General features: G+C 41.6%; 1 protein-coding gene across 1 annotated transcript in view; it reads left to right on the top strand.

The window, feature by feature from the left end:
- The window catches only part of Dnah6 (dynein axonemal heavy chain 6), a 164161-nt gene that overhangs the window by 113453 nt on the left and 26599 nt on the right, over positions 1–24109 (top strand). The window contains exons 51-61 of the mRNA XM_048353555.1: positions 661–922; positions 3782–3909; positions 4395–4587; positions 7373–7576; positions 8723–8848; positions 10035–10199; positions 10634–10701; positions 13655–13835; positions 15582–15761; positions 17937–18170; positions 20258–20393. Coding sequence (XP_048209512.1) covers positions 661–922; positions 3782–3909; positions 4395–4587; positions 7373–7576; positions 8723–8848; positions 10035–10199; positions 10634–10701; positions 13655–13835; positions 15582–15761; positions 17937–18170; positions 20258–20393 — 1877 coding nt within the window. The remainder of the gene's footprint in view (positions 1–660; positions 923–3781; positions 3910–4394; positions 4588–7372; positions 7577–8722; positions 8849–10034; positions 10200–10633; positions 10702–13654; positions 13836–15581; positions 15762–17936; positions 18171–20257; positions 20394–24109) is intronic.

The following is a 24109-nucleotide window of genomic DNA, read 5'->3' as shown; positions in this document are numbered from 1 at the left end:
GCACACAAAGCAAGGACACAGCACCTAGGCCATGAATGCAAGCCCAACACAATAATAATACCAACACAATAATACCAACACAATAATAAAAATAATAAATAATAGTAACAATAAGGAATAAAAAAAAAAAGCTTTATGTTAAACTTAGCAAATGGCCTGTATACCTCATCACTGCCATGAATCCCCATGGTCCCTCAGGCAAGTACCTTCTTCAGAGAATCCTCTGCAGGGCCCAGATCAAAGCCCCTGTGGGCAGACGAGTTTTTAAACCACTGGACATTTTTTACCTAGTCAGAGTTCCATAATAGAGAGACCAATGTGACAAAAACTCCAAAGAGCAAGGTCAACTAATAAAACATCAAGCTCAGCTAGAAGATGATGTTTGTGGCATCCTGACAGAATGTAGAGGTCAAAACTGAGACACATGAAGTACAATGTGTGGCTAGGCCAGTTTTGAATTAAAAAAATTTTTTTTCTATAGTGGTTTACATTTTCCAAAACTCTATTATCTTATAATTTTTGTCAACTATGATAATTGTGTGTATAGCTAACAATTACTGGTATTACTGTACTGAGGTCAACTACCCACATATGGGGGTCATGTAATGTTTTTGTATTTCTTGATTACAAGGTTATTAACTTAGGATTTCTGTTTTTCAGACCTGATTGGCCAACAGCAAAGCAACTTCTTGGGGATTCTAACTTTCTGAAAAGGCTTTTAGACTATGATAAGGAAAACATAAAGCCTCAGATCTTGGCAAAACTTCAGAAGTATATTAATAATCCTGACTTTGTACCTGAAAAAGTAGAGAAAGTGTCCAAAGCATGTAAGTCCATGTGTATGTGGGTACGAGCAATGGATTTGTACTCACGCGTAGTCAAGATAGTTGAACCAAAGAGACAAAAACTTCGAGCGGCACAGGTACGTTACCCATGTTCTGTTATTTTATAGAAGTAAGGGTCATAATCATCAATCGTTCATACTCTGTATAGTATCACTGTGTTCCTATTCAACAGAGGAAATGACAATATTCTTTACATTTTAGCTCTGTTTTGTTTGTTTGGGGGGTTTTGGTTCGTCATGAGGCTTGAGCTCAAGGTCTGGGCTCTTTTGCTCAAGGCTAGCACAGCTCCACTTCCAGTTTTTGAGTGGTTAATTGGAAATAAGAGTCTCATGGGGACTTTTCTGCCCGTGTTGGCTTCAAACCATGATGCTCAGATCTCAGCCTCCTGAGTAGCTAGGGTTACAGGTGTGAGCCTCCAGTGCCCGGCTTAAATGTTTGAAGGGGGATTTACAGAGGTTTGTTAGGGGGAATGGGACATTTAATTGTTTTTGTTTTTGTCTTTCTTCTTTTGGTACTGGGGATCAAACCCAGGATGTTGCACTTGCTAGGCAAGAGCTTTGCCAATGAGCTACATCCCAGCCTTTTAGCTTTTGTTTTAAATAATAACTGGAAAAGTTTTTTTCTTAGTGACTTCCTCTAGAACCAGCCTTTTTCCAAAATAAAATAAAAATGTTTCTGCATACACTCATCTGAAAAAAGGGAACTGCACCCATGGGGGCTTGGGGGTTTTTGTTTGGTGGGGAGGGGGTGTTTGGGTTTTTAGATTTCCTTTTGTTTTTTGCTGGTGCTCTACCACTTGAGCCACATCACCACTTCTGGCTTTTTTTTTCCAGTGGTTTATTGGAGGTAAGGGTCTCATGGACTTTTCTGCCCTGGCTGGCTTTGAACATGATCCTCAGATCTCAGCCTCCTGAGTAGCTAGGATTACTGGCATGAGCCACCAGCGCCCAGCGTCCTGTGGTATTGTTGAAGTACCTGGTAGCTGCAGCAGCTGACTGTCTAGCTCTGCACTTGCTACGTGCTCCCACATCTCATGGTGTCCTCTGAGGTCTAAGAGCCAGATAACCCCAGGTTCAGACATGAGGTACTTACTTGCTCTTCACAAGTAGAACTAAGAATGATCTTTGAGTGAAACAGGTTACAAAAACCTGCAGATATAGATCAGGGATGTGTACTGTTTTTTAATAGAGTTCCAGATTGTAATTTTTTTGTTTTGGTTTGGTTTTTTGCCAGTCCTGGGACTTGAACTCAGGCCTGAGCACTGTCCCGGGTTCTTTTTGCTCAAGGCTAGCACTCTACCACTTGAGCCAAAGCATCACTTCCGGCTTTTTTTTAATATATGTGGTACTGAGGAATGGAACCCAGGACTTCATGTATATGAGGCAAGCACTCTACCACTAGGCCATATTCCCAGCCCCCAGATTGTACTGTTGCAAGCATTGTAAGCTACACATGTACTCTCTTACATGCACTCACTCCACGAAGACAGCCATTAACAATACATAGACGAATAAGCATGGCTATATTCCAATATAACTATTTATAGAGGCTGAAATTCATATTTCACACGTGTAACACATGTCACCAAATATTCTTTTGATTTTCCCCAATCATTGCAAGATGTAAAAAACTCACAAAGCTGACTTCCAGTGGCCCACGCCTGTAACCCTAACTACTCTAGAGGCTGAGATATGAGCTTAGCAGTTTGAAGCCAACCTGGCAGGAAACCCTGTGAAATACTTATCTAGGGGGCTGGGAATATGGCTTAGCGGTAGAGTGCTCACCTTGCATGCATGAAGCCCTGGGTTCGATTCCTCAGCACCACATAAACAGAAAAAAAAAAAAAAGAAATACTTATCTACAATAAACCTCCACCACCACCACCACCCCAAAAAAAAAAAACAAAGCCAGAAGTGAGCTATGGCTCAGCTAGTAGAGCCCTACCTTAAGGAAAAAAAAAAAAAAAGCCCAAGGATAGTGCTGCCTTGGCCCCACGTTCAAGCCCCAGGAGTGGCACCAAAACAAAAAACTAGTTAGGGCCACACTCCAGTGACTCGTGCCTATAATCCTAGAAATCCTAGCTACTCAGAAGACTGAGATCTGAGGATCACAGTTCAAAACCAGCAAGGACAGGAAAGTCCACGAGACTCTTATCTCCAATTAACTACCAAAAGGCTGGAAGTGGAGCTGTGACTCAAGTGTTAGAGCACTAGCCTTGAACGAAAATAGATCAGGGGCACCAACCAGACCCAGAGCTCAAAACCCAAAATGGGTACCAAAAAGAAAATAGAAAACTTAGTTTCCATTATTGTATGAATAATTAGTTTCATTATTTAAAATTAATAACCCATGGGTTGTGGGTTGTAGCTCAGTGGTAAGAGCACCTGCCTAGCCATTGTGAGACACTGAGTTCAAACTCTATGGACAAAAAGAAAAAAATTAATAATCCACTGTGGCAAAAAAATTGTCTTGAATGTTCAGTAAATCTGCTTCTCTACTCATTTTATAATTTGTTTTTGTTTTAATTTTGTTTTGTTTAGTTCTGAATTTATATTTTACTCCCTTATATTTTTATCTTTGATATTACTTCAAATTCTTTTTGACATATAAAAGAGAACACAAATTATAGTTTTTAAACAGTAACTATTATATGTGGACAAGTTAATTCATCTTTTTTTTTTAGTCCTATTCTCAAATACTTGGGTTTTTTGTTTGTTTGTTTGTTTGTTTTGCCAGTCCTGGGGCTTGAATTCAGGTCCTGGTTGCTGTCTGTAATCTTCTTTTGCTCAAGGCTAGTACTTGAGCCACAGCACCACTTCTGGCTTTTTCTGTGTCTGTGGTACTGAGGAATCAAACCCAGGGCTTCATGCATGCTAGGAAGCACTCTACCGCTAAGCCACATTCCCAGCCCTCAAATACTTGCTTTTTTTTCTCAGGCTGAACTTGATGTTACAATGGCTACCCTGAAAGAAAAGCAAGCATTGCTGAAACAAGTAGAAGATCAAATACAGGCCTTACAAGACAAGTATGAAAGAAGCATAAATGAAAAAGAACGTCTATGTAAGTAACTCACAGAATGTACATTGGGCAGGAAAGGCCTAATTTTCAAAAGTCGGGAGAATTCTCAGGCAGGCAGGTGTCCACTTTTACCTAACTCGTGTTCACGGGACTTCTTCCATGAGCATACCAAATGGCAGACACTGCAGATATTCAACATCTTCTGATCAAGACTTCTTGGAGCATGTTGCATTTATAACTACAAACAACAAACGAATTTGATCTAGAAAATACATACCGCAGGGCCACTGAGAGCACTATTTTCAGCTAGTGTAATGTCATATGCAAAAGAACATTTGGCAAGAAAGAAGCAAACTTACAACTTGTTTTTAAAATGAGAAATAACTGAATTGGTGTGGAGTTTCATAGAGATGTATTAAAAGCACTGGCTAAATTATTCTAACCCTGCTACAAACCAGAGCAGGTAGACAAACTTGCAATATTTGAGGAAAATACTAACATGATCTGATGTCCTTGAATTTGTCTAGCAAGGAACATGGCCCTGACAAATGCTCGCCTAATACGTGCCGGAAAGCTGACAGCTGCATTAGGAGATGAGCAGGTCCGATGGGAAGAAAGCATACAAAAATATGAGGAGGAACTATCAAACATCATTGGGAATGTGTTCATAGCTGCAGCCTGTGTGGCTTATTACGGGGCTTTCACGGCTCAGTACAGGCAATCGGTAAGAAAACACTTTCCCTAAGGACTGATAGGCAGTTAGATCTGTTGAGGGAAGATACTCATTTTTCTGAGTTCAGATGGAGGCCTTCCACTATGGTGGCTTACCAGGGTGTGAGTGTGTGTGTGTGTATGTGTCTCTGTCTCTGTCTGTGTGTATATACATATATACACACATCATATACATATAATGTGTGTATATATGTATATGTGTATATATACTTATATATTTGTATGTTTGTATATATAAATACATGTGCATGTGTGTAAATGTATGTATATAAAATATATATAATATACATAATACATACATGTAATATATGTGCATATTATATTATTATATATCATATGTTTATTCATATGCTTTATATATACTTAGATATTTTTATATTATGTATAGACATATGCAAACCCTTTTTATATTCCACAATCCTCCTCGTCAGTGATAGTCTACTCCTTTCTAAATGTGTTCCTTCCTTTTCTTCTCTGGCCTTAGAAAGTTGAGTGGGTTATCACTAATACAGCACCAGAACCTGGGGGTGGACAGGGTACAGTGAGGCCCCTGCCCTGAGGGTCAGAAGTGGATGGAAAGTCAGCAAGGATGAAAGGTTCTGAAGAGCTGAGACTCCTACAAGGGCTGGGAATGGGAAGGAGTAAGACAGAATGAATCTATGCCTTCTCATGCTTTTATAGCTATCTGTATTTTTGTTAAATTGTTATCGTAATTATGAAGGTGACGTACAGGAGGGGTTACGGTTACAAAGGTCAGGTAAAGAGTACATGTCTTGGGCTGGGAATATGGCCTAGTGGCAAGAGTGCTTGCCTCACATACATGAGGGTTCAATTCCCCAGCACCACATATATAGAAAATGGCCAGAAGTGGCGCTGTGGCTCAAGTGGCAGAGTGCTAGCCCTGAGAAAAAGAAGCCAGGGACAGTGCTCAGGCCCTGAGTCCAAGGCCAGAGACTGGCAAAAAAAAAAAAAAAAAAAAAAAAAAGAGCACATGTCTTTTTTAATAATGTCACCCCTTCCCAGTTTTTCCCTTGCTATATCTTTTTTTAAAAATTGGTTTTATTTATTGTCAAAGTGATGTACAGAGGGGTTACAGTTTCATATATAAAGCAGTGAGTACATTTCTTATCAAACTTGTTACCTCCTCCCTCATTTTTCTCCCACCTTCTCCCCTTCCCAGTCCTCCCCCCAAGTTGTACAGTTGGTTTACAACATATAGTTTTGTAAGTATTGCTGTGAAAACTGGGCCTGGAAATGTGGCTTAGTGGTAGAGCGCTTGCCTAGCATGCATGAAGCGCTGGGTTCCATTCCTCAGAACCACATAAACAGAAAAAGCCAGAAGTGGTGCTGTGGCTCAAGATATAGAATGCTAGCCTTGAGCAAAAGAAGCTCAGGGACAGTGCTCAGGCCCTAAGTTCAAACCCCAGGATTGGGGGGGGGGGCGGTTCTTTCTTTTCTTGATCTGACACTGGGACTTGAACTCAGTACCTAATGTTTTTGCTTACTGGCTAGCACTCTACCAACTGAGCCACACCTCCAACCTCAAAACTTTTCTTCTATCAGAGAATAGAAGTCCCATCTATATGCACTCTCTAGAGAACTAAATTATGGAGAAGGGTTATATAATCACTTTGATAAATGACTTCCTGAAACTGTCTTTCCCTCATCCTTAAGTTATAAAATCCGCTATGGGTTCATCAAGGCCCGCAAGAGTTGCAGTCCGGTTTAGCCATGTTTCTCACTGGGGCCATGGTGCCTTTGGGAGTGGGACAAACAGCTAGCTCTGTAAATAACTGTACTCTTCCCAGAAGGAAATAAGAAGCTAACATCTCTCTTTCCACCTACTATTCCTAGTAGCACCTACAGTCATTACGATAACCCCAGACTTGGCATGCTTCCCAGACTCTCCCAAAAGAAGCAGTACATCTATGTTTGAAAATCACTGTGACAGCCCAGTTGTTTTCACATGAGAAAACTGAAGTTCAGACAAGTCACATACCAAAAGTCATAGTTAATGGCATAGTTCTAACACCAGGAATATGGCCTAGTGATAGAGTGCTTGCCTCACATACATGAAGCCCTGGGTTCGATTCCTCAACACTATATATGTGGTATCCTTTTTCTTTTTATTTAAAACCCTTTTATTTCATTTGCTTTTAGAAGTGTCTATTGTTTGAAACAAAAACAATGTGAATAAATGTTCATCACTTTACAAACTAATTATGCTTAAGTACAATTATCTCTAGAGTATCTGTTGTGCTGTTTCCCATCTATTCCCAAATTAGGAAAGCTAAATTTTATCTAAATCACCATCTAAATCAGTCATTAAAAATAACTTAGTACTCTAATTGACTAATCAGAGCATCTTTACTTCATCTAAAATAGCTCTTCGTGCTTTTTTGACACTTTTTTTTTGTTTCTAACTTTTTATTGATACAATTTTTTTTTCTTTTTCAAATTTTTATTATCAAACTGATGTCAAGTGGTATCCTTGAGCAAAAAGAAGCCAGGGACAGTGCTCAAGCCCTGAGTCCAAGCCCCAGGACTGGCAAGAAAAAAAAAAAAAAACAACTAACACTGGGTCTCCTGATTTTTATTGACTTTTATACCTATTCGCTGATGTCAAGAGCCTACAGGGACTGCTAAGATCTACTTCTTTGAGCCACTGGCTCACCTTTGAGCCAGTGACTCTTTGAGTCACTGCCCACCACTTAGCATAGGCCTTCATATGCTGAGTGTTTCCTGACTATCTACCCACAAGCTTCCCTCTTGTATAGCTTATAGAATACTGGACTGCGGACTGCCAGCAACTGGAGATCCCAATTGATCCTGCCTTCAGTCTCATTAACATCCTCGGAGATCCCTATGAAATAAGGCAGTGGAACACAGATGGACTGCCTCGTGATGTGACATCCACAGAAAATGGCATTTTGGTTACTCAAGGGAGACGGTGGCCTCTGATGATTGACCCCCAGGATCAGGTGTGTGACAAATGCTCATGATTACTGGCCAATTCACTCTGCTTAATATTGGTCTGTCTATTATGAATCACAAGGTTTATATTTGTAACATTAGAGAGAGAGAGAGTTTAGAAACAAACTATCCTAAGTCTCTCACTTAGTAGATGTGGGAAGTAAGAAAGAACTTGTTGTATGCTTGTCTTGGGAATTGAACTCAAGGCCTGGGTGTTGTCCCTAAGCTTTTTTGCTCAGGGATAGCATTCTACCACCTGGGCCAAAGCTCTACTTCTGGCTTTTTGTGGGTGATTAATTGGAGATAAGAGTCTCAGTGACTTTTTTGCCCAGGCTGGCTTTGAACCATGGTTTTCACATCTCAGACTCCTGAGTCATTAGAATTACAGGTGTGAGCCACTGGCACCTGGCAAGAAAGAACATGTTTAATTGTTGTCCATGCTTGATTTTGATTGGTTTGTTTAGGGGGTTGGCCATTTATTTTCTGTTTTCTACTGGGGGGAAAAACTGACAGAAATTCATCCTTACAGAATCTTTGCTCCTAAAAGGTCTACAGAGTCAAAATGAAGTCCACATAAAACAGAATTTAGGACACACTTGCCTGGAATTTGTAGACTCTCATTATCTGCTCCCTAAGTCCATGCATCAGATCAGACAAATAGGAACTGAAAAGGGGAGCCAGTGTGAAAACAAAAGAGAAAACCTTGAATCCCAGAACTGTGGCCTTGTTCCTAGGTGACCCTTTTCTTCATTTGTTTTAAAGTTGAACTAAAGGAGGACTCTTTCTTTTCTTTTCTTTTTTTTTTTTTTTTTTGGCCAGTCCTGGGCCTTGAACTCAGGGCCTGAGCACTGTCCCTGGCTTCTTTTTTGCTCAAGGCTAGCACTCTGCCACTTGAGCCACAGCACCACTTCTGGCCATTTTCTGTATATGTGGTGCTGGGGAATTGAACCCAGGGCCTCATGTATACGAGGCAAGCTCTCTTGCCACTAGGCCATATCCCCAGCCCTAAAGGAGGAGTCTTTCTAAACATTAAACTTAAAAGGTTTTATTGAAGAAGAGATTATTTTTTCATATTTCATGTCTCCAGTGTGCTTCCAGATTGCACAAAACTTCTAAACTTTATAATAAAATTTCCTCTGTGCTCTCTTATACAGGCCAACCGTTGGATAAGGAACAAGGAAAGCAAAAGTGGGTTAAAGATCATTAAACTTACAGATAGTAATTTCTTGAGATTACTTGAAAATTCCATTCGACTTGGTTTACCTGTCTTACTGGAAGAGGTTTGCCTTTCACTTTCTTTTCTTACTCTAGTTCCCTAGACTCAGATCATATCTGGAATTCTATACAGACTGCATCTGCACAATAAAAATGGCATAAATCAAGCCTGGTATAAATGGCTCACATCTGTAATCCTAGCTACTTGGGAGACTGAGAATGGAGGATAGAAGTTCAGGGCAAGCCTGGTCAGAAAAGTTCACAAGACCCTTTCTCAGCCCATACCTGATGCAGTGGTATATACCATTCTCCGTAAGCTCCCTACAAGGCTAAGATCATGAGGGTTACAGTTCCAGGTCAGCTCAGCAGGAAAAGTACATGAGATTTCATCTCAACAGAAAGAAGCTGGTCATTCTTATATAAAAAGTAGTTTGTTAATGAATTTTTCACTTTCAGGCACTGTTTTGGTGTTGAGGTCAGTTTTTTGTTTTTTTTTTTTTTTGGCCAGTCCTGGGGCTTGGACTCAGGGCCTGAGCGCTGAACCTGGCTTCTTTTTGCTCAAGGCTAGCACTCTGCCACTTGAGCCACAGCGCCCCTTCTGGCCATTTTCTGTATATGTGGTGCTGGGGAATCGAACCCAGGGCCTCATGTATATGAGGCAGGCACTCTTGCCACTAGGCCATACCGCCAGCCCTTGAGGTCAGTTTTGACACTGCTAATTGACAAGCCTCAGTGTAAGCCTTAAACATTAGTGAATTGTGGGGGTTTTTTAACTTTTGTGCAGATATTTCTTTGTATTGTTTTAGTATTATTTATCTAGACTCTTGTTTGTTTCTATAATCATTTAAAACAGTATTTTTTAACTCTCAACTCAGAAGTTTAGTTTTCAAGGCATCATTTGCCAACCCCTTAGACCAACCATAAAATGGACAGGTCCTTACTCAAGTGGGTACTGTTGAGGGGTAACAGTGCTCCCCAGCCGCCCCTTTCTTAGCCTCTTTCCCATGGGTGAATAGTGAACAAGACTAGTATAAACAAATTAACTTCTTTCATCTATTCTTATGTCCTTAGACTGTTGGGAGTAGTATAAAGACATTGAGATAGATACATAAATATCTAGATAAAATATTTTATAAAATGCTCATTCAAAGTAAATTTTGAGGCCCTTGAAGGAGTTTTGACAGCTTGATGCCATCCATTTTAATTCTTTGTTGTCTTCATGGTTTTTGTTTTTTTGTTTCCATTTTTAAGCTCAAAGAAACCCTGGATCCCGCTCTAGAACCTATTCTTTTGAAACAGACATTCATCAGTGGTGGGAGACTACTGATTCGTCTCGGAGACTCAGACATTGATTACGATAAAAACTTCCGGTTCTATATGACCACCAAGATGCCAAATCCCCATTACCTGCCTGAGGTATGGGCTACCAGTCCGGAGTCATCAGCCTAACTGGATTATTGTGTGCAATGGGCCTCTGAAGCATGGCTCTCCCCGTGGGGAAAAGAGCCAACAATCCCCGCCATTCTCCCCTTCCTTCTCTGTAGCACCCCCTGCCCTTGTAGTCTTCCTCCCACTCCACTCCCAAGTCCTCATTCTGCTTCCCTTTCCTCACTGTCTACTTGGAACACAGGCCCTGGCTCATCCAGACTTCTGACCAAGGCCCCTGTCTCGTGGTACTGTGCCAGGGAAGTCAGAGAGAATTTGAAAGCTACCTCATGCTTAGGTGTTGAGGGGCCATGCACAGTCAGGCTGCCATGTACTCGCTGGGTAATGATGAGCCATGTTCCAATAAAGAACATGCTACTTGTTTTATCAGTCTGCACTTAAGCATTTCTATACTTATCTTCCAGGTATGCATTAAAGTCACCATCATCAATTTCACTGTAACCAAATCAGGCCTGGAGGACCAGTTGTTAAGGTAAAAAACAAAAACAAAACCAAAACATGGAGGGAGAGGGGCTGGGAATATGGCCTAGTGGCAAGAGTGCTTGCCTCATATACATGAAGCCCTGGGTTCAATTCCCCAGCACCACATATACAGAAAACAGCCAGAAGTGGCACTGTGGGTCAAGTGGCAGAGTGCTAGCCTTGAGCAAAAAGAAGTCAAGGACAGTGCTCAGACCCTGAGTCCAGGCCCCAGGACTGGCAAAAAAAAAAAAAAAGAGAAGAAGAAGAAGAAAAAAAAAAGTAGAAGGGGAGAGGGTGGAAACTACTACTCAAGAAGCAGAAGATTGAGAGTTCAAGGCCAGCTTGGGAAAAGTTCATGTGACCTTATCTCAAGAATAACTTTTTAAAGATAGAGAAAGAAATCATGAATCAAATGGTAGAGTGCTTACCGGGCAAGTACAGGCCTTGGGTTCACTCCACAGGACTGAAAGGAAAAAAAGTAAATGGAAAGCTCTTCACCATTGTCACAGTTGCTTACAACCATTGAGCTGGCCTAGAATCTTCTCAAGAGGTCAGACTTACCCAAGTCCCACCCTTCCTTTGGCCCAGACTAGCAACCCAGTCCCCTCTTGTTCCCAGCTAGTGAATGAAGTCAATCATTCTGTTGCTCCTAAAAACTCACTGCTTTCCAGCTGTGATGAAACAGCATCTGCAAATCCACTCTCCCTGGGTTCACTGGCATCCAGATACTTGGTTAGAATAGTTAATTCACAGAAGTAAACACCCCCCCCCCTTGGTATATTCTAGATGTGATTAAATTCTGCCTTTTCAAATCATGGAATTAGGAATTATTAATATTACTGATCAGAATTAGCCAAGAGGTTCGAGAGCAAAAGTTTTCAAATATTGGTTAAAATACTAACGTTGCACTAGGCACTGGTAGCTCATGCCTGTAATCCTACCTACTCAGGAGGCTGAGGTCTGAGGAACACAGTTTGAAGCCAGCCCAAACAGAAATGCCTATATTACTCAAGTAGCAGAGCACCAACCTTGAGAAAAAAAGGAAAACTAGTGTTGCTATGCTTAAAAACAATGAGATAGATCAATTATAGCTAATTAGATAGATAGATAGATAGATAGATAGATAGATAGATAGATAGATAGATATTTAAATAGGCATGTATCTTGAGAAATGTGTCATCAGGGAAAATCATAAAGAGTATTTATACAAAGACAACTACAGTCTGGAAGACACAGTGTGAATTTCATTAGGTCACATTGCATGGATAGAAATGTCACAATGAAACTCCTTTGTATAACTAATTGATGTCAGTAAAAGTCTTTTTAAAAAAAGATAACTACATCAATACGTCAGTCGGGGACATAATCTTACAGGACTACAGTTGCAAATGCAGTCAAATATCACTAGGCAGCACATGATTGTATTTGACCAACATACATTCACATGTGTGTATATGTGCATATGTGTATATTTTTTAAATTAACTTTATTGTCAAGGCGATGTACAGAAAGTTATAGTTACATGCATAAGGTAGTGAGTACATTTCTTGTCAAACTTGTTACCCCCCTCGCTCATTTTTCTCCCACCTTCCCTCCCCCATGCATATGTATATCTTAACTCCAAAAACATAACTTGAGTTCATGTTATTTAAAAATGCACCTTGTGTTCAAGTCAAGATCCCCCACTTTGTACCTGTTGCCATTAAGCTAAGACCTGTTTCCCTGGTTTCTTTTAGGAATTCCTCCAGCTGCTAAGTTAAGCTAGGTTAATTTCTTTCCCATTAAAGGGAACTTTACAGCATTTTAGGGATATATTCCAAAAGCATGGGTGAGCATTTGGCATACCAGTTTTTTGGGGTTTTTTTCTTGTGAATAGCTAAACAATGTATCTATGTCACTAAACTGCCTGGGACAAAAAGTACCCAGTGAGAAAGGCATCGCTGAGACCAGCCATGGGTAGGGGGGTGCAGAATGTCCCTGTGAATTTGCATGGCTGACCGCTCTGAAAGGGGACTTGCTGGCCTGTCTTCCCTGGCGGGAGCAGCTCAGTCCACCTGCATTCTAAGAAGCCATCATCTAGTTCATTTGCCCTGCGCTGCTGAGCTCCCCACAGGCAGCCCTCTGTGGTCAATTCCTCGCAATCTCCCCCAGGGCCTTCACCACTCCAAACACCAAAGTTCAGCCCCGCCTCCTGGACACTGAGACCACAACTCTCAGCCCCTTTACGGGGAGACTAGACCCTTTTCAGTTTCAAGGGCTCCCCTTAATCCACTCAGCTAGCCTACTGTTTTGCTCTGGTGTTTTTTGGTTTTTTTTTTACTTACCAGTATATCGTTGAGTTTATCCCGTGTCTATGCACATGTAAATACACATTCAGAGAAAGTGCTTTAGAAGGATGGATGTTGGAACATATATCAAACATAGTGATCGCCACTAGGAGGACTTTCGCTTTCGAGATGGAAAGGTTCCCTGAGGAAAAGAAACTCTGACTTTATGGGTTTTTTTTTCTTTTTGTATAAGAACAGATTCATATATTATATATGCAAGTAATAATAAATTTATATTTTAAGGTTTAAAAAAGGTAGTTTCATAAAAAGTGATGGGCTTTTTTTAATCTCCCACATCAATATAAAAAAAGGCAGCATTTGTAGGCAGCATTTTCAGCTTGGTGCAAGCTAATTAGAGAGAGAGTCAAATGGCTAGAAAGGCAGAAGCAAGTTTCTTGAGTTGAGTAAAGGCAGATGCAACTGTGGCAGGCACAAATCTTTCTCTGAAACAACAGGACAAAGAATCAGAGCTGGCACGTGGAAGAGAAAACTTGAGCATTCAGATTTGTCTAGTAGCATGAATAGTTAGCTAAGTAGCTCTCTGAATAGGAACAATTACATACACAGAAAGAGACACAGAAATAACTTTAGGTCACTGACCAAGAGTAAATTCAGTTTTCCCAACTTTGGTTCTAGTGATGTTGTGCGACTTGAAAAACCTGACTTGGAAGAACAAAGAATCCAGCTCATTGTGAGGATCAACAGTGACAAAAACCAGCTGAAAGCTATTGAAGAGAAGATTCTGAGGCTGCTCTTTCAGTCTGAAGGAAATATTCTGGACAATGAGGAACTTATTGATACCCTCCAGGAGTCAAAGGCAAGTGGAAACATTTCTTCCCACTCCTGGTTGCAGCTTATACTCCCTTCAACTTCCAAGTTTCTTATTTTAAAACAAGTCCTATATTCTCTAAGCACTGCTGAAGCCTTCCTGTAGTAACCAAACCTAGCTGAAGTGTAAGAGTTCTAATGCTCTCTAGCAAAAAGAAAGAAAGAAAGAAAGAAAGAAAGAAAGAAAGAAAGAAAGAAAGAAAGAAAGAAAGAAAGAAAGAAAGAAAGAAAGAAAGAGGAAGGAAGGAAGGAAGGAAGGAAGGAAGGAAGGAAGGAAGGAAGGAAGGTAGGTCGAACAAGGAAGAAGAAGGAGGAGGAGGAAAGTCCTCCACTTTCTGTTTCTGGAGTTCTGCATTATCAAAGCCTCAGGCTTCCCAGGGAATAAGGAATTATTTGTTATTGGGCCTCTATAACCCAACTGGTACCATATTGACTTCCCTTTTCTATTCCGTACTGAAGACTTCCCCTCAACTCTACTATTTGTTTTCCCTAAATACAAAGAGAGATTGATTCTTCTGATTCCTAGACACAACTTTGATACTGAATCCCTCCCCTCCTTTTCCTATTGGGTAGGGTGGAGAGAGTAGACGTAAACTCTTCAATGTGGCAGGTGGCTGCTAAGCAAATGTAGCCATTGACCAGTTGGAACGTGGCTTCTGCACTAAGAGGTGTTGCTAGGATAAAATAACACACCAGACTTCAAATACTTGTATTAAACGTGTAATCTTTATATAGTTTATATATTGTTATTGATATACATTGATTTGGGTTATATTGAGTTGAACAAAACATTGTTGAAATTAATTTAACTTTTTTCACTTTATTTTTCATAAATTGGGAACTTTGGGGGTTCTAAGGGGCTGCCATCGCATTTCTTTTAGAAAGCATTGATCTAGACAGAAGTGTGATCCCCTCCCCCATCAGCTCTCCTTCCATCGGGCCAACACTGATATGCTGATCCATAGTGTTTTTGTTGTCCTGCACTAAAACCTTAACTTTCTAGAGAAAAAGGAACTCTCAGCCAGAAATATCTACAGTTGAAAAACAGCAGGAGAAGGAGGAAAGTGGAGCAAATAGCAATAGAGGACTATGAGACATTGAAAAGAGAAACTTGGAAAGCCCTTTGTCCAAAAGGCTTCCCAGAGCCACAAAATAAAACAAAAGCCATAAAGAAAACCAAAAGAACAACAGAAGACCCTGGAAATGGCTCCTAGCTTTAGTTCATAGCCCTTCACAAATACCAGCTTCTCTCTCCATCGTAAGGTGTTTCCTTATGTCTGCACCTGACAATGCTAGGAAAAGAATGGAAGGTTAACCATCTTTTCCATCCAAGGTGGGAACATGGGATCACTTCCTCCCATGTTTCTTTGTCCCTCTTTTAGGCATCTCCCTGAGTATCTCGTCTTTCTTTACACATGCCTGCACTGCTCATGAAGAACTTAGAGATCCATTAGCAGTGCTGCCTTAATGTTTCTGTTTTGGAGTAATTCAGATGAGTATATTAGAGAAGTCCTGATCCACTCTTTTCAGGCCTTCTTAAAGTTCCCATGCGCCTTTGCCCTTTCTGAACTCTGAAAAAAGGGAAGATGAGCTCACCTGAGACTCACTATTGTTTTAGAGCCCCCTTGTTGAATTACCAGCTCAGTCTGTCTTATTTCTTTCCTAGAACTGACTTCGAAAGTCCTCAGTATTTTTCAGAAACAGACCCCTGAGAGTGTATTGTATGTTTATGCAGATCACTTCTGGTGCCATTAAAATCAGGCTGAAAGAAGCAGAAGCCACGGAGCTGATGATCAATGTGGCCCGGGAGAAGTATCGTCCAGTAGCCACTCAAGGCTCCGTGATGTACTTTGTCATTGCAAGCCTCTCAGAAATAGATCCTATGTATCAGTATTCATTGAAGTACTTTAAACAGGTAAGTGCAACAGTGGTGGTGGTGCTGAGATTCATCTCTGTGGCTTCCCTATAAATCCTGTCAAAGCATTCCTGCCACAGAACAGCCATAGGTCTAGTTATTGGGTAGAACTTCCCTGGAGTGCAGATGCATGGTTCAAGAATGGCCTTACCAGGAATGGTGGTGCACACCTGTACTCCCAGCCATTTGAGAGACAGAGGTAGGAGGTCGAGATGGGAGGTCAGCCTAGGAGGTTAACATGCATGAGACCCTATCCACACACACACAAAAATTGAGTGGTAAATGGACTGGAAGCATGATTCAAGCAAGCGTCAGAACCTGGGTTCAGTGCTCAAGATTGAAGAAGAATGGTCCCACTCATCATCCCTCTAAAGATTCCAGTCTAGTATGCACAGCACACTGGAGAGGAAGAGAAGAAAGCTGCTTTGCAAGCCACTTTTTCTCTTGGGTTCCTCAACTAACTTGCTTGTTTTCCTTCCTGCCTATCTGTCTTTTATTCTAAGAGTCATATTTCTCCTCCATCTATTTATATTTTCTCTGCAGTGGTCCCATTTCCTTTCTGCTGCTAGTGTTTTCTATGTTAGATCTCAACTTACTAAAAGCACCAACTTTAAGCAAGCTCACTTCTTACATCTTTTATTTTTCCCAGAATTTTTTTCCTCTTTCCTACTGACTTCAAGAAAAAATCTCTACTGAGCATCAATGACTCACGCCTGTGAAGTCTAAGGCTTGAGGTTCAAAGCCAACTGGGCAGGGAAGTCCATGAGACTCTTATCTCCAATAAACTATACAAAAAAAAGGCAAAAGTAGAGCCTTGAACAAAAAAGTTCAGGACAGTGCCCAGGCCCTGAGTTGAAGCCCCAGGATCAGCACCAAGAAAAAGAAAGAGGGGGGAGGGAAGAGGGAGGGAGGGGGAGGGAAGGAGGGAGGGCGGGAAGAAGGAAGGAAGGAAGGAAGGAAGGAAGGAAGGAAGGAAGGAAGGAAGGAAGGAAGGAAGGAAGGAAGGAAGGAAGGAAGGAAGGAAGGCAGGAAGGAGAGAATATCTCTTTAGTTCCTCCTATGATTGTGAGACTTTCTGGCTCTATTTCAGTCTCTCTACCTTATACTCACAGTTGCGCTTCATCTAATCTCTGGTGAACGTGGTATTTTCACCCTTGAATTAGCAGCAGCACACCTGAGCTGGCTTCAAAATGCAATCCTCCCAATCTCAGCCTCCAGAATAGCTAGGATTCCAAGTGTAAGCCACTGACATAGAGAAAATACATTGCTTGGTCTGCCTTGGTCCTCAGTTGGCTGCCAGCTTTCAGTCTGTGTTGATCTCCCACGAGGAGCCAATCTCGATCCAAGGAGTTGGGCAAAGAGCACCTGTCTTCTCACCTTTGTCCCTCAGGCGGTGGCCCATGACTCAGCTTGCGCTGGTTGCAGTGGGCTCTGCCGTATGATCCCCTCACCCTGCGACTTGTGGGGAGACCTATGTGTTCAGGCTCTCCTCAGCTTCCCCATGCAGCTTGGGGCCTCAGGAATTTGGAGATCTGCCTTCCATGGTTCTTGGAAGTTTCAGGAAATGGCTAGGCCTACTCTGACCTGCCCACACCTATCCACCCATGCGCCATCCCTGCTGCCTCTCCAGTGTCCTCGTAATGTGGGACACGATTAGGGGAGCAAACTGCTCCCAACATTACTAAAAAAAAAAAAAAAATGGGTGAAAGTCAGTTTCTCTTGAGACAAATTCCAGTATATTCTTTCCGCTTCCTGAAAATGATCTTGTGGAAGGCCTAAGGAAAATGCAAGACCTTACCTGTCTTTAAGAGCTCTCATCCTAAAGGGAGAATTTATCAAATACAAACTGACAGTGTGAGAACTCATGGTCCTGCCAGCTCATCTCCATTTGTCAGAGTTTCTTCTATCAGTGGCACATGTTAACCATTGTCCAGAGTTTGGCATTGGCCCATTTCTGGTAAACGGGAGAGGGCAAGTACAGAGGGAACAGAAGTACCACGTGTCGACTTGGGATGCGCTCTCGACTGTTTCACAGGACAGCGTTCACCCCCTGTGCTGCTCTCTTGCTCGCTGAATGGAGAGGTGGGGAGGAAGAGAAGGAACGGGGATTTTTTTTGTTTGTTTCCTTCACAGAGAATTAATTAATTCATAAATATTGTTCTCTCTTTCTCACAGTTATTCAATACAACAATCGAAACCTCAACAAAGACAGATGACCTACAGCTACGCTTGAACATACTCCTGGAACAAACGCTCCTGACTGCCTACGTCAATGTTTCCAGGGGGCTGTTTGAACAGCATAAGCTCATCTACAGCTTCATGCTCTGTGTGGACATCATGCGTCAGCATGGATTAGTAACCGAAGCCGAATGGAATTTCTTCCTGCGAGGCTCTGCAGGGATGGAAAAGGTAACTGTTAGGCATGCAGAAGGCAAAGGTGGTTGCACGTAGAGAAGCACCTTCCACGCTCCGTGGAGACCATGGCAGCGGCAGGTTTGGCTGTGTGGCTCCCTGGAGAGGGAGCCGCAGAGACGGAAGCCCAGGTCATAGGACAGCACAGCCTCCAGCCAGCTGTGACATTTTGATAATACTTGACCTCTTCATGAAGCAATGTCCTCACCTGCATGACTAACCAGTGAGCAAGGGGGAAAGTTGACCATCTGACAAATACGAAGCGGTTTTTGTTCAGATAGCTAATCAAAAGAAGCTAAAGAACTTTCCAGAACACACTAATGCGTGACAGAGTCCGATTCTAAGTTTCTAAAGCCCATGTCCATTCTAATACGAGCTGCTACTTTTCATGAGCAGCTTATTTTGAAAAGTTTAAGATGTGTTTTTATATACCATGTAAAATGTGCTTTAAATACCCATCAGTCTCAAAATTTAAAAATACCCACCAGGTTGGGTGCCAGTGACTCATGCCTTGTAATCCTAGCTACTCAGGAGGCTGAGATCTGAGGATCATGGTTCAAAGCCAGACCAAGCAGGAAAGTCCATGAGACTCATATCTCCAGTTAACTACCAGAAAACCGAAAGTGGCACTGTGGCTCAAGTGGTAGAGTGCTAGCCTTGAGCTGAAGAGCTTAGGGACAATGCCCAGGCCCAGAGTTCAAGCCCCACAATTGACAAAAAGAAAAAAAAAAAAAAAAGAGAAAAATCATCTTCAGAAATTTTTTCGTAAGTTTTGGTTTTGGTTTTGGTTTTAGATATGTCAACACTTATTCAATATCTCCATGACCAAAGATATATAGTCCATAATGAGACAGCATGGTTTGCACTGGAACAAAAAACTATGCAGGCATTCTACCTCTTGAGCTACACCTCCAGCACTTGTTGCTTTGGTTATCTTTTGTATAGGATCTAAAATAGACTGTGGTAATGGCTGCATGTAGATTGAATTTGTGTGTGAGCCACCAGTGCCCAGCTCTATAACTGTTAATATACTTATAGTCATTGGATTACATATGTGTTTGTTGTCCAAAGTTTTGAACTCGAGGAAGCTTGCGCTACACCCAAGCCCTTTTGCTTTGATCATTTGTATCCGAGGCAGGCACTCTTGCCACTAGGCTATATCCCCAGCCCATGCTTTGATCATTTGTGAAATAGGTTGTTATGTTTTGGTTAGGCCAACCTGGAGCTCCGTCCTCCCACTTCCACTTCCACAAACTGGGGTGACAGGTGCATACCACTACACCTCGTTTTTTGTATATTGGTGGTGCTGTTATTGACAAGGAGTCCTGAAAACTTTTCACCTGACTGGTCTCAAACAGTAATCCTCCTGATCTCTACCTCCTAAGTAGTTAGGACTCAAAATGTGAGCCACCAGGCCCATCTGGATTGTATACTATAAATAGGTCAATTGTATGATGAGATTTGTATCTAATGAATCTGTTTTGAAATGCAGTACAGAATGGCAGGCAAATATTCTGGGAATTTTCAAAGAACTACCCTTAGTCTATAATCACATCTATGTCTCACTCTTGCAAAACTGTTTGCCATAGATGTAATCTTGCCAGGTGGCAAAATAGATATAAATATATCTATAACGATTAGATATGTGCTCATCTCAGCTGAGATGATTTGCCCTTGTCTCAGCACTGCTTTGCTCCATTCCTCAGATTGCCACCCTTCTAGGGAACTCTAGTTCTACAGGGAAAAACATATGTGGAGTTGGGGCAGACTGATATGGGATGCTTTGTGAGAGCCTGGAAGAGAGGTTTGGTCTCTGTGCGTGTCAGACTGAGAAGGCACGTTAGCCTTCTTCTGTCAGTATGGCTCATGATTCGATTATATTTCATCAGCGGTCCTCTGTGCAGAGGTCCACTGGAGGAGAGACTCAACACCCCTTCTGGAGCACCATGTCTTAGTATTTGTCCAAGGAAAATGTTTATTTTAAATGAGTTTTTAGAGCTTGATTGCTCCCTTAAACAAGGTGAATGGGCATTTTGTGGCTGCCTTTGTGAACTGTTACTCATTTAATTTTTGTCTTCTTCCAGGAGCGGCCTCCTAAACCGGAAGTGCCCTGGCTACTTCCTGCCATGTGGTTTGCATGCTGTGACTTGGAAGAATCATTTCCAGTTTTTCAAGGCCTCACAGAAGATTTGCTAATCAATCCCATTTCCATAGTCTTAGGTAATACGATAAAAAGAGCCTGATGTCCAGGGGTTGTGTGTAAGCTGTAGAATCCAGACTTGTGTCTTCTTCAATCTCATCTGCAATGACAATATGTTTCACTACAAAACTTCTTCATTTCTCCTGTTTAAGAAACTGAGGATTCATTATTTTCACCATTTATTGAGTTGAATGCTTGGCCCATAAATTATACATAGTTGGTGGTACTCAGGTTTGAACTCAAGACTTGAGGTATGCCTTCAGTCCTGCTTTATTTGCTCTGTGTGTGTGTGTGTGTGTGTGTGTGTGCACGTGTGCACGCACGCCTGTCCTAAGGCTTAAACTTAGGGCCTGTGCATTGTCCCTAAACTTTTGTACTCAAGATTTGCATTCTACCACTTGAGCCACAGCTCCACTTCTGGCTTTTTTGCTGGTTAATTGGAAATAAGAATCTCACGGACTTTCCTGCCTAGACTGACTTCTAACATCATTCCTAGGATCTCAGCTTGCTGAGTAGCTAGGATTACAAGTGTGAGCCACCAGTGCCCCAGCACTAGTTATATTTAAGAGATGGAGTCCCTTTGATTTTTCTGACTAGACTAGCTTTGAACCATGATCCTCCACACCTCAGCCTCCTGACTAGCCATGCTTACATGCGTGAGCCGCTGGAACCCAGCAACTATTGTAACTGACACTCAGTAACTATCATACTTTATGTCCATTTTTTCAATTTAATTAGCATAAATTAATCGCTGGTTGACAAATAGGGTTCATTATGATGTTTATAAATTATATATAATATACTTAATATCATTTCCAAGGGTAGAGTTTACCCCCAGTGCTGCTGTAGCTGCACTCTATATATTTTAAAGATTTTGAAAGATAACACTAATCTGCCTCCACAACTACATCTCCCTTTATCCGGAGAAGACAGCTGCTCCACACTACATCATTCTATATTATTTTTCCAGAATGTCACCTTTTCTACTCTAAAAGCTCCCTTTTCCATTTGAAAGCATGTAGGATTTGGGGGACCATCTTTTTTATTATTCATACTGAATGGTTGGCATGAAACTGTTTTTGTCATTATTTAGACCTTTCTTTTTTTTGGTAGCCCATGCAAGGTCAGGAAAAGATTCCACATGTATCATTTATTGGATGCAAGCTTCCATGTATGACATTTAGCTCCAACTTGCGAATGGTTTTATTGATGTTTATACATTATCTGTCTGATTCTAAGAGAGAGTATCAAGGTATACCACTTTGATTTGGAACACTTGTCATTCTATGTTATAAAATTATGCTATTGCCGGGCATTGGTGGCTCACATCTGTAATCCTAACTACTTAGGAGGCTGAGATCTGAAGATTGAGGTTCAAAGCCAGCCTGGGCAGGAAAGTCTGTGAGACTCTTATCTCCAGTTAGCCACCAGAAAACAAGAAGTGGCACTATGGCTCAAGTGGTAGAGCACTAGCCCTGAGCTCAAGATCTCAGGGACAGCATCCAGGTCCAGAGTTCAAGCCCCACAACTGACCAAAACAAAAAAAAAAAGTTATGCAATTATACACAGATAGAAGTAGGTAGATTGGGGCTGGGAATATGGCCTAGTGGCAAGAGTGCTTGCCTCCTATGCATGAAGTCCAGGGTTCAATTCCCCAGCACCACATATATAGAAAATGGCCAGAAGTGGAGCTGTGTCTCAAGTGGCAGAGTGCTAGCCTTGAGCAAAAAGAAGCCAGGGACAGTGCTCAGGCCCAGGACTGGCCAAAAAAAAAAAAAAAAAGAAGTAGGTAGATTGGGCTGGGAATATGGCCTAGTGGCAAGAGTGTTTGCCTCATATACATGAAGCCCTGGGTTCAATTCCCCAGCACCACATATATAGAAAATGGCCAGAGTGGCACTGTAGCTCAAGTGGCAGAGTGCTAGCCTTGAGCAAAAAGAAGCCAGGGACAGTGCTCAGGCCCTGAGTCCAAGGCCCAGGACTGGCAAAAAAAAAAAAAAAAAAAAAGTAGGTAGATTATCTCCTTAGCAAATTGTTCCCTTTAAAATAATATTTCTCTTTCTACTGAACCAAGCTTTTTACCTGAATGTATAACTTCTAATGTTAGTACTGTTATAGTATCTTTCTCTCAGTGGTCTCCATCTCTATATTTAATCTATTCTCTATTTCCAGTCCTTTTGTGTTTTCATTGTGGCTTTGGTATCTTCAGTGGGATCTTATTGTTTTGAGGAGGGAGAGTGCTCATAGTTTAACCAGCAGGTTTTAATCTGGGGTATTTGTTACGCTCATTTGGTCTCCTTCCACTTTCCTCAACAGGGGAGGGTTTTATTCTCGGGAACACAATGTGTGCAGACATTTTTGTTTGCCACAACTGAGATGCTGCTAATGGTATCTAGTGGGTAGAACCTAGGATGCAACTAAGCATCTGACAATGCTCAGAACAGCCTCCACAATTAATAACTACTTGGTCCATAATATCAATATTAGTGACCTTGAGATGCTCTGGTCTCTTTGGACTTGCTTCCATCATCTCATCTGTGAGGACTGGAGAAGAGGGTAGCTTTTCCTTTTTGGTCTTCTTTCTTGACTTCAAGTGGATCAGCCACTCTTTTTATTCACACACACACACACACACACACACACACAGAGATGCACTCTTACAAACACTATCACCTTCACCAGTACACACACACCCTCACTAACATACTTGCACTCACATACACACACAGTCACACACACATTAAAGTGAAATTCAAATTTGATTTATTATATTTTTCTTAATAATTACTCTTAGCCAGGTACCTCTGATTCATGCCTGTAATTCTAGCTACTCAGGAAGCTAAGATCTGACAATTATGGTGCCAAGCCAACCCAGGCAGGAAACTCTGTGAGACTCTTGTCTCCAATTAACCAGCAAAAAAGCCAGAAGTGGAACTGTGGATCAAGTGGTACAACACCGGCCTTGAGTTAAAAAAAAAAAAAGCCAAGAGACAGCACTCAGGCCCTGAGTTCAAGCCCCAGTACTAGCATAAATAAATTACACACACACACACACACATGCACACACGCACGCGCATACTAGAGCTTTCGTGCTCATGTAATAAATGAGAACGTTGGGGAAAGTTTTGGATGGTGGATTGCTTTGATTTTGTTTTCATTTGCAATGAGCATTTCTGCCACCTGATCCTCAGAGGAAGTCAACCCCTTCAAGTTAGTGTGGTGAGCTTGGCCCTGTATCATACTGTGGGTCAAAAGTCTTGCAAAGATTCTGGGGACACAGTCATCATGTCACTACATTTTTTGGTGTCACTGGGCTCTTCTGTTGTTATCATCAGGCTATCAGAGCATGGACAGCTAGAAAAGGGGTTTTCAGTCTGAAATGCAAGCCATCTCTTGTGCCTACTGTTCATCAATGGAAGACACGCTGGCTGTGCCGGCCCTCTGTGAGGCTGAAGGCATACAGTGTACCTAGGCCAGCAGAAACTTCAGTGCTAACCCATGCTATGTGTTATAAACATTGTAGGGCCAAGGAGAATTCTAGCTCTCATTTGGGATGCAAGTTCATTGCTTATAGCCTATCTCTGGGGGGAGATATTTTGTTGTATTCTGTTTAATGGAGCATAATATTGTATAGATGTCAATTTATTTGTTATTTATATTGTTCACATTACACATGCGGGAATTTTCAGTCCTGTCATCGGCCCGTGGTTGTGCACTATTTCTCACCACTGTTATG

The sequence above is a fragment of the Perognathus longimembris genome, chromosome 8 (assembly GCF_023159225.1).
Source record: "Perognathus longimembris pacificus isolate PPM17 chromosome 8, ASM2315922v1, whole genome shotgun sequence".
NCBI lineage: Eukaryota > Metazoa > Chordata > Mammalia > Rodentia > Heteromyidae > Perognathus > Perognathus longimembris.
The sequence above is the reverse complement of the archived record's forward strand: the minus strand, read 5'-3'. Positions and strand labels throughout refer to the sequence as shown.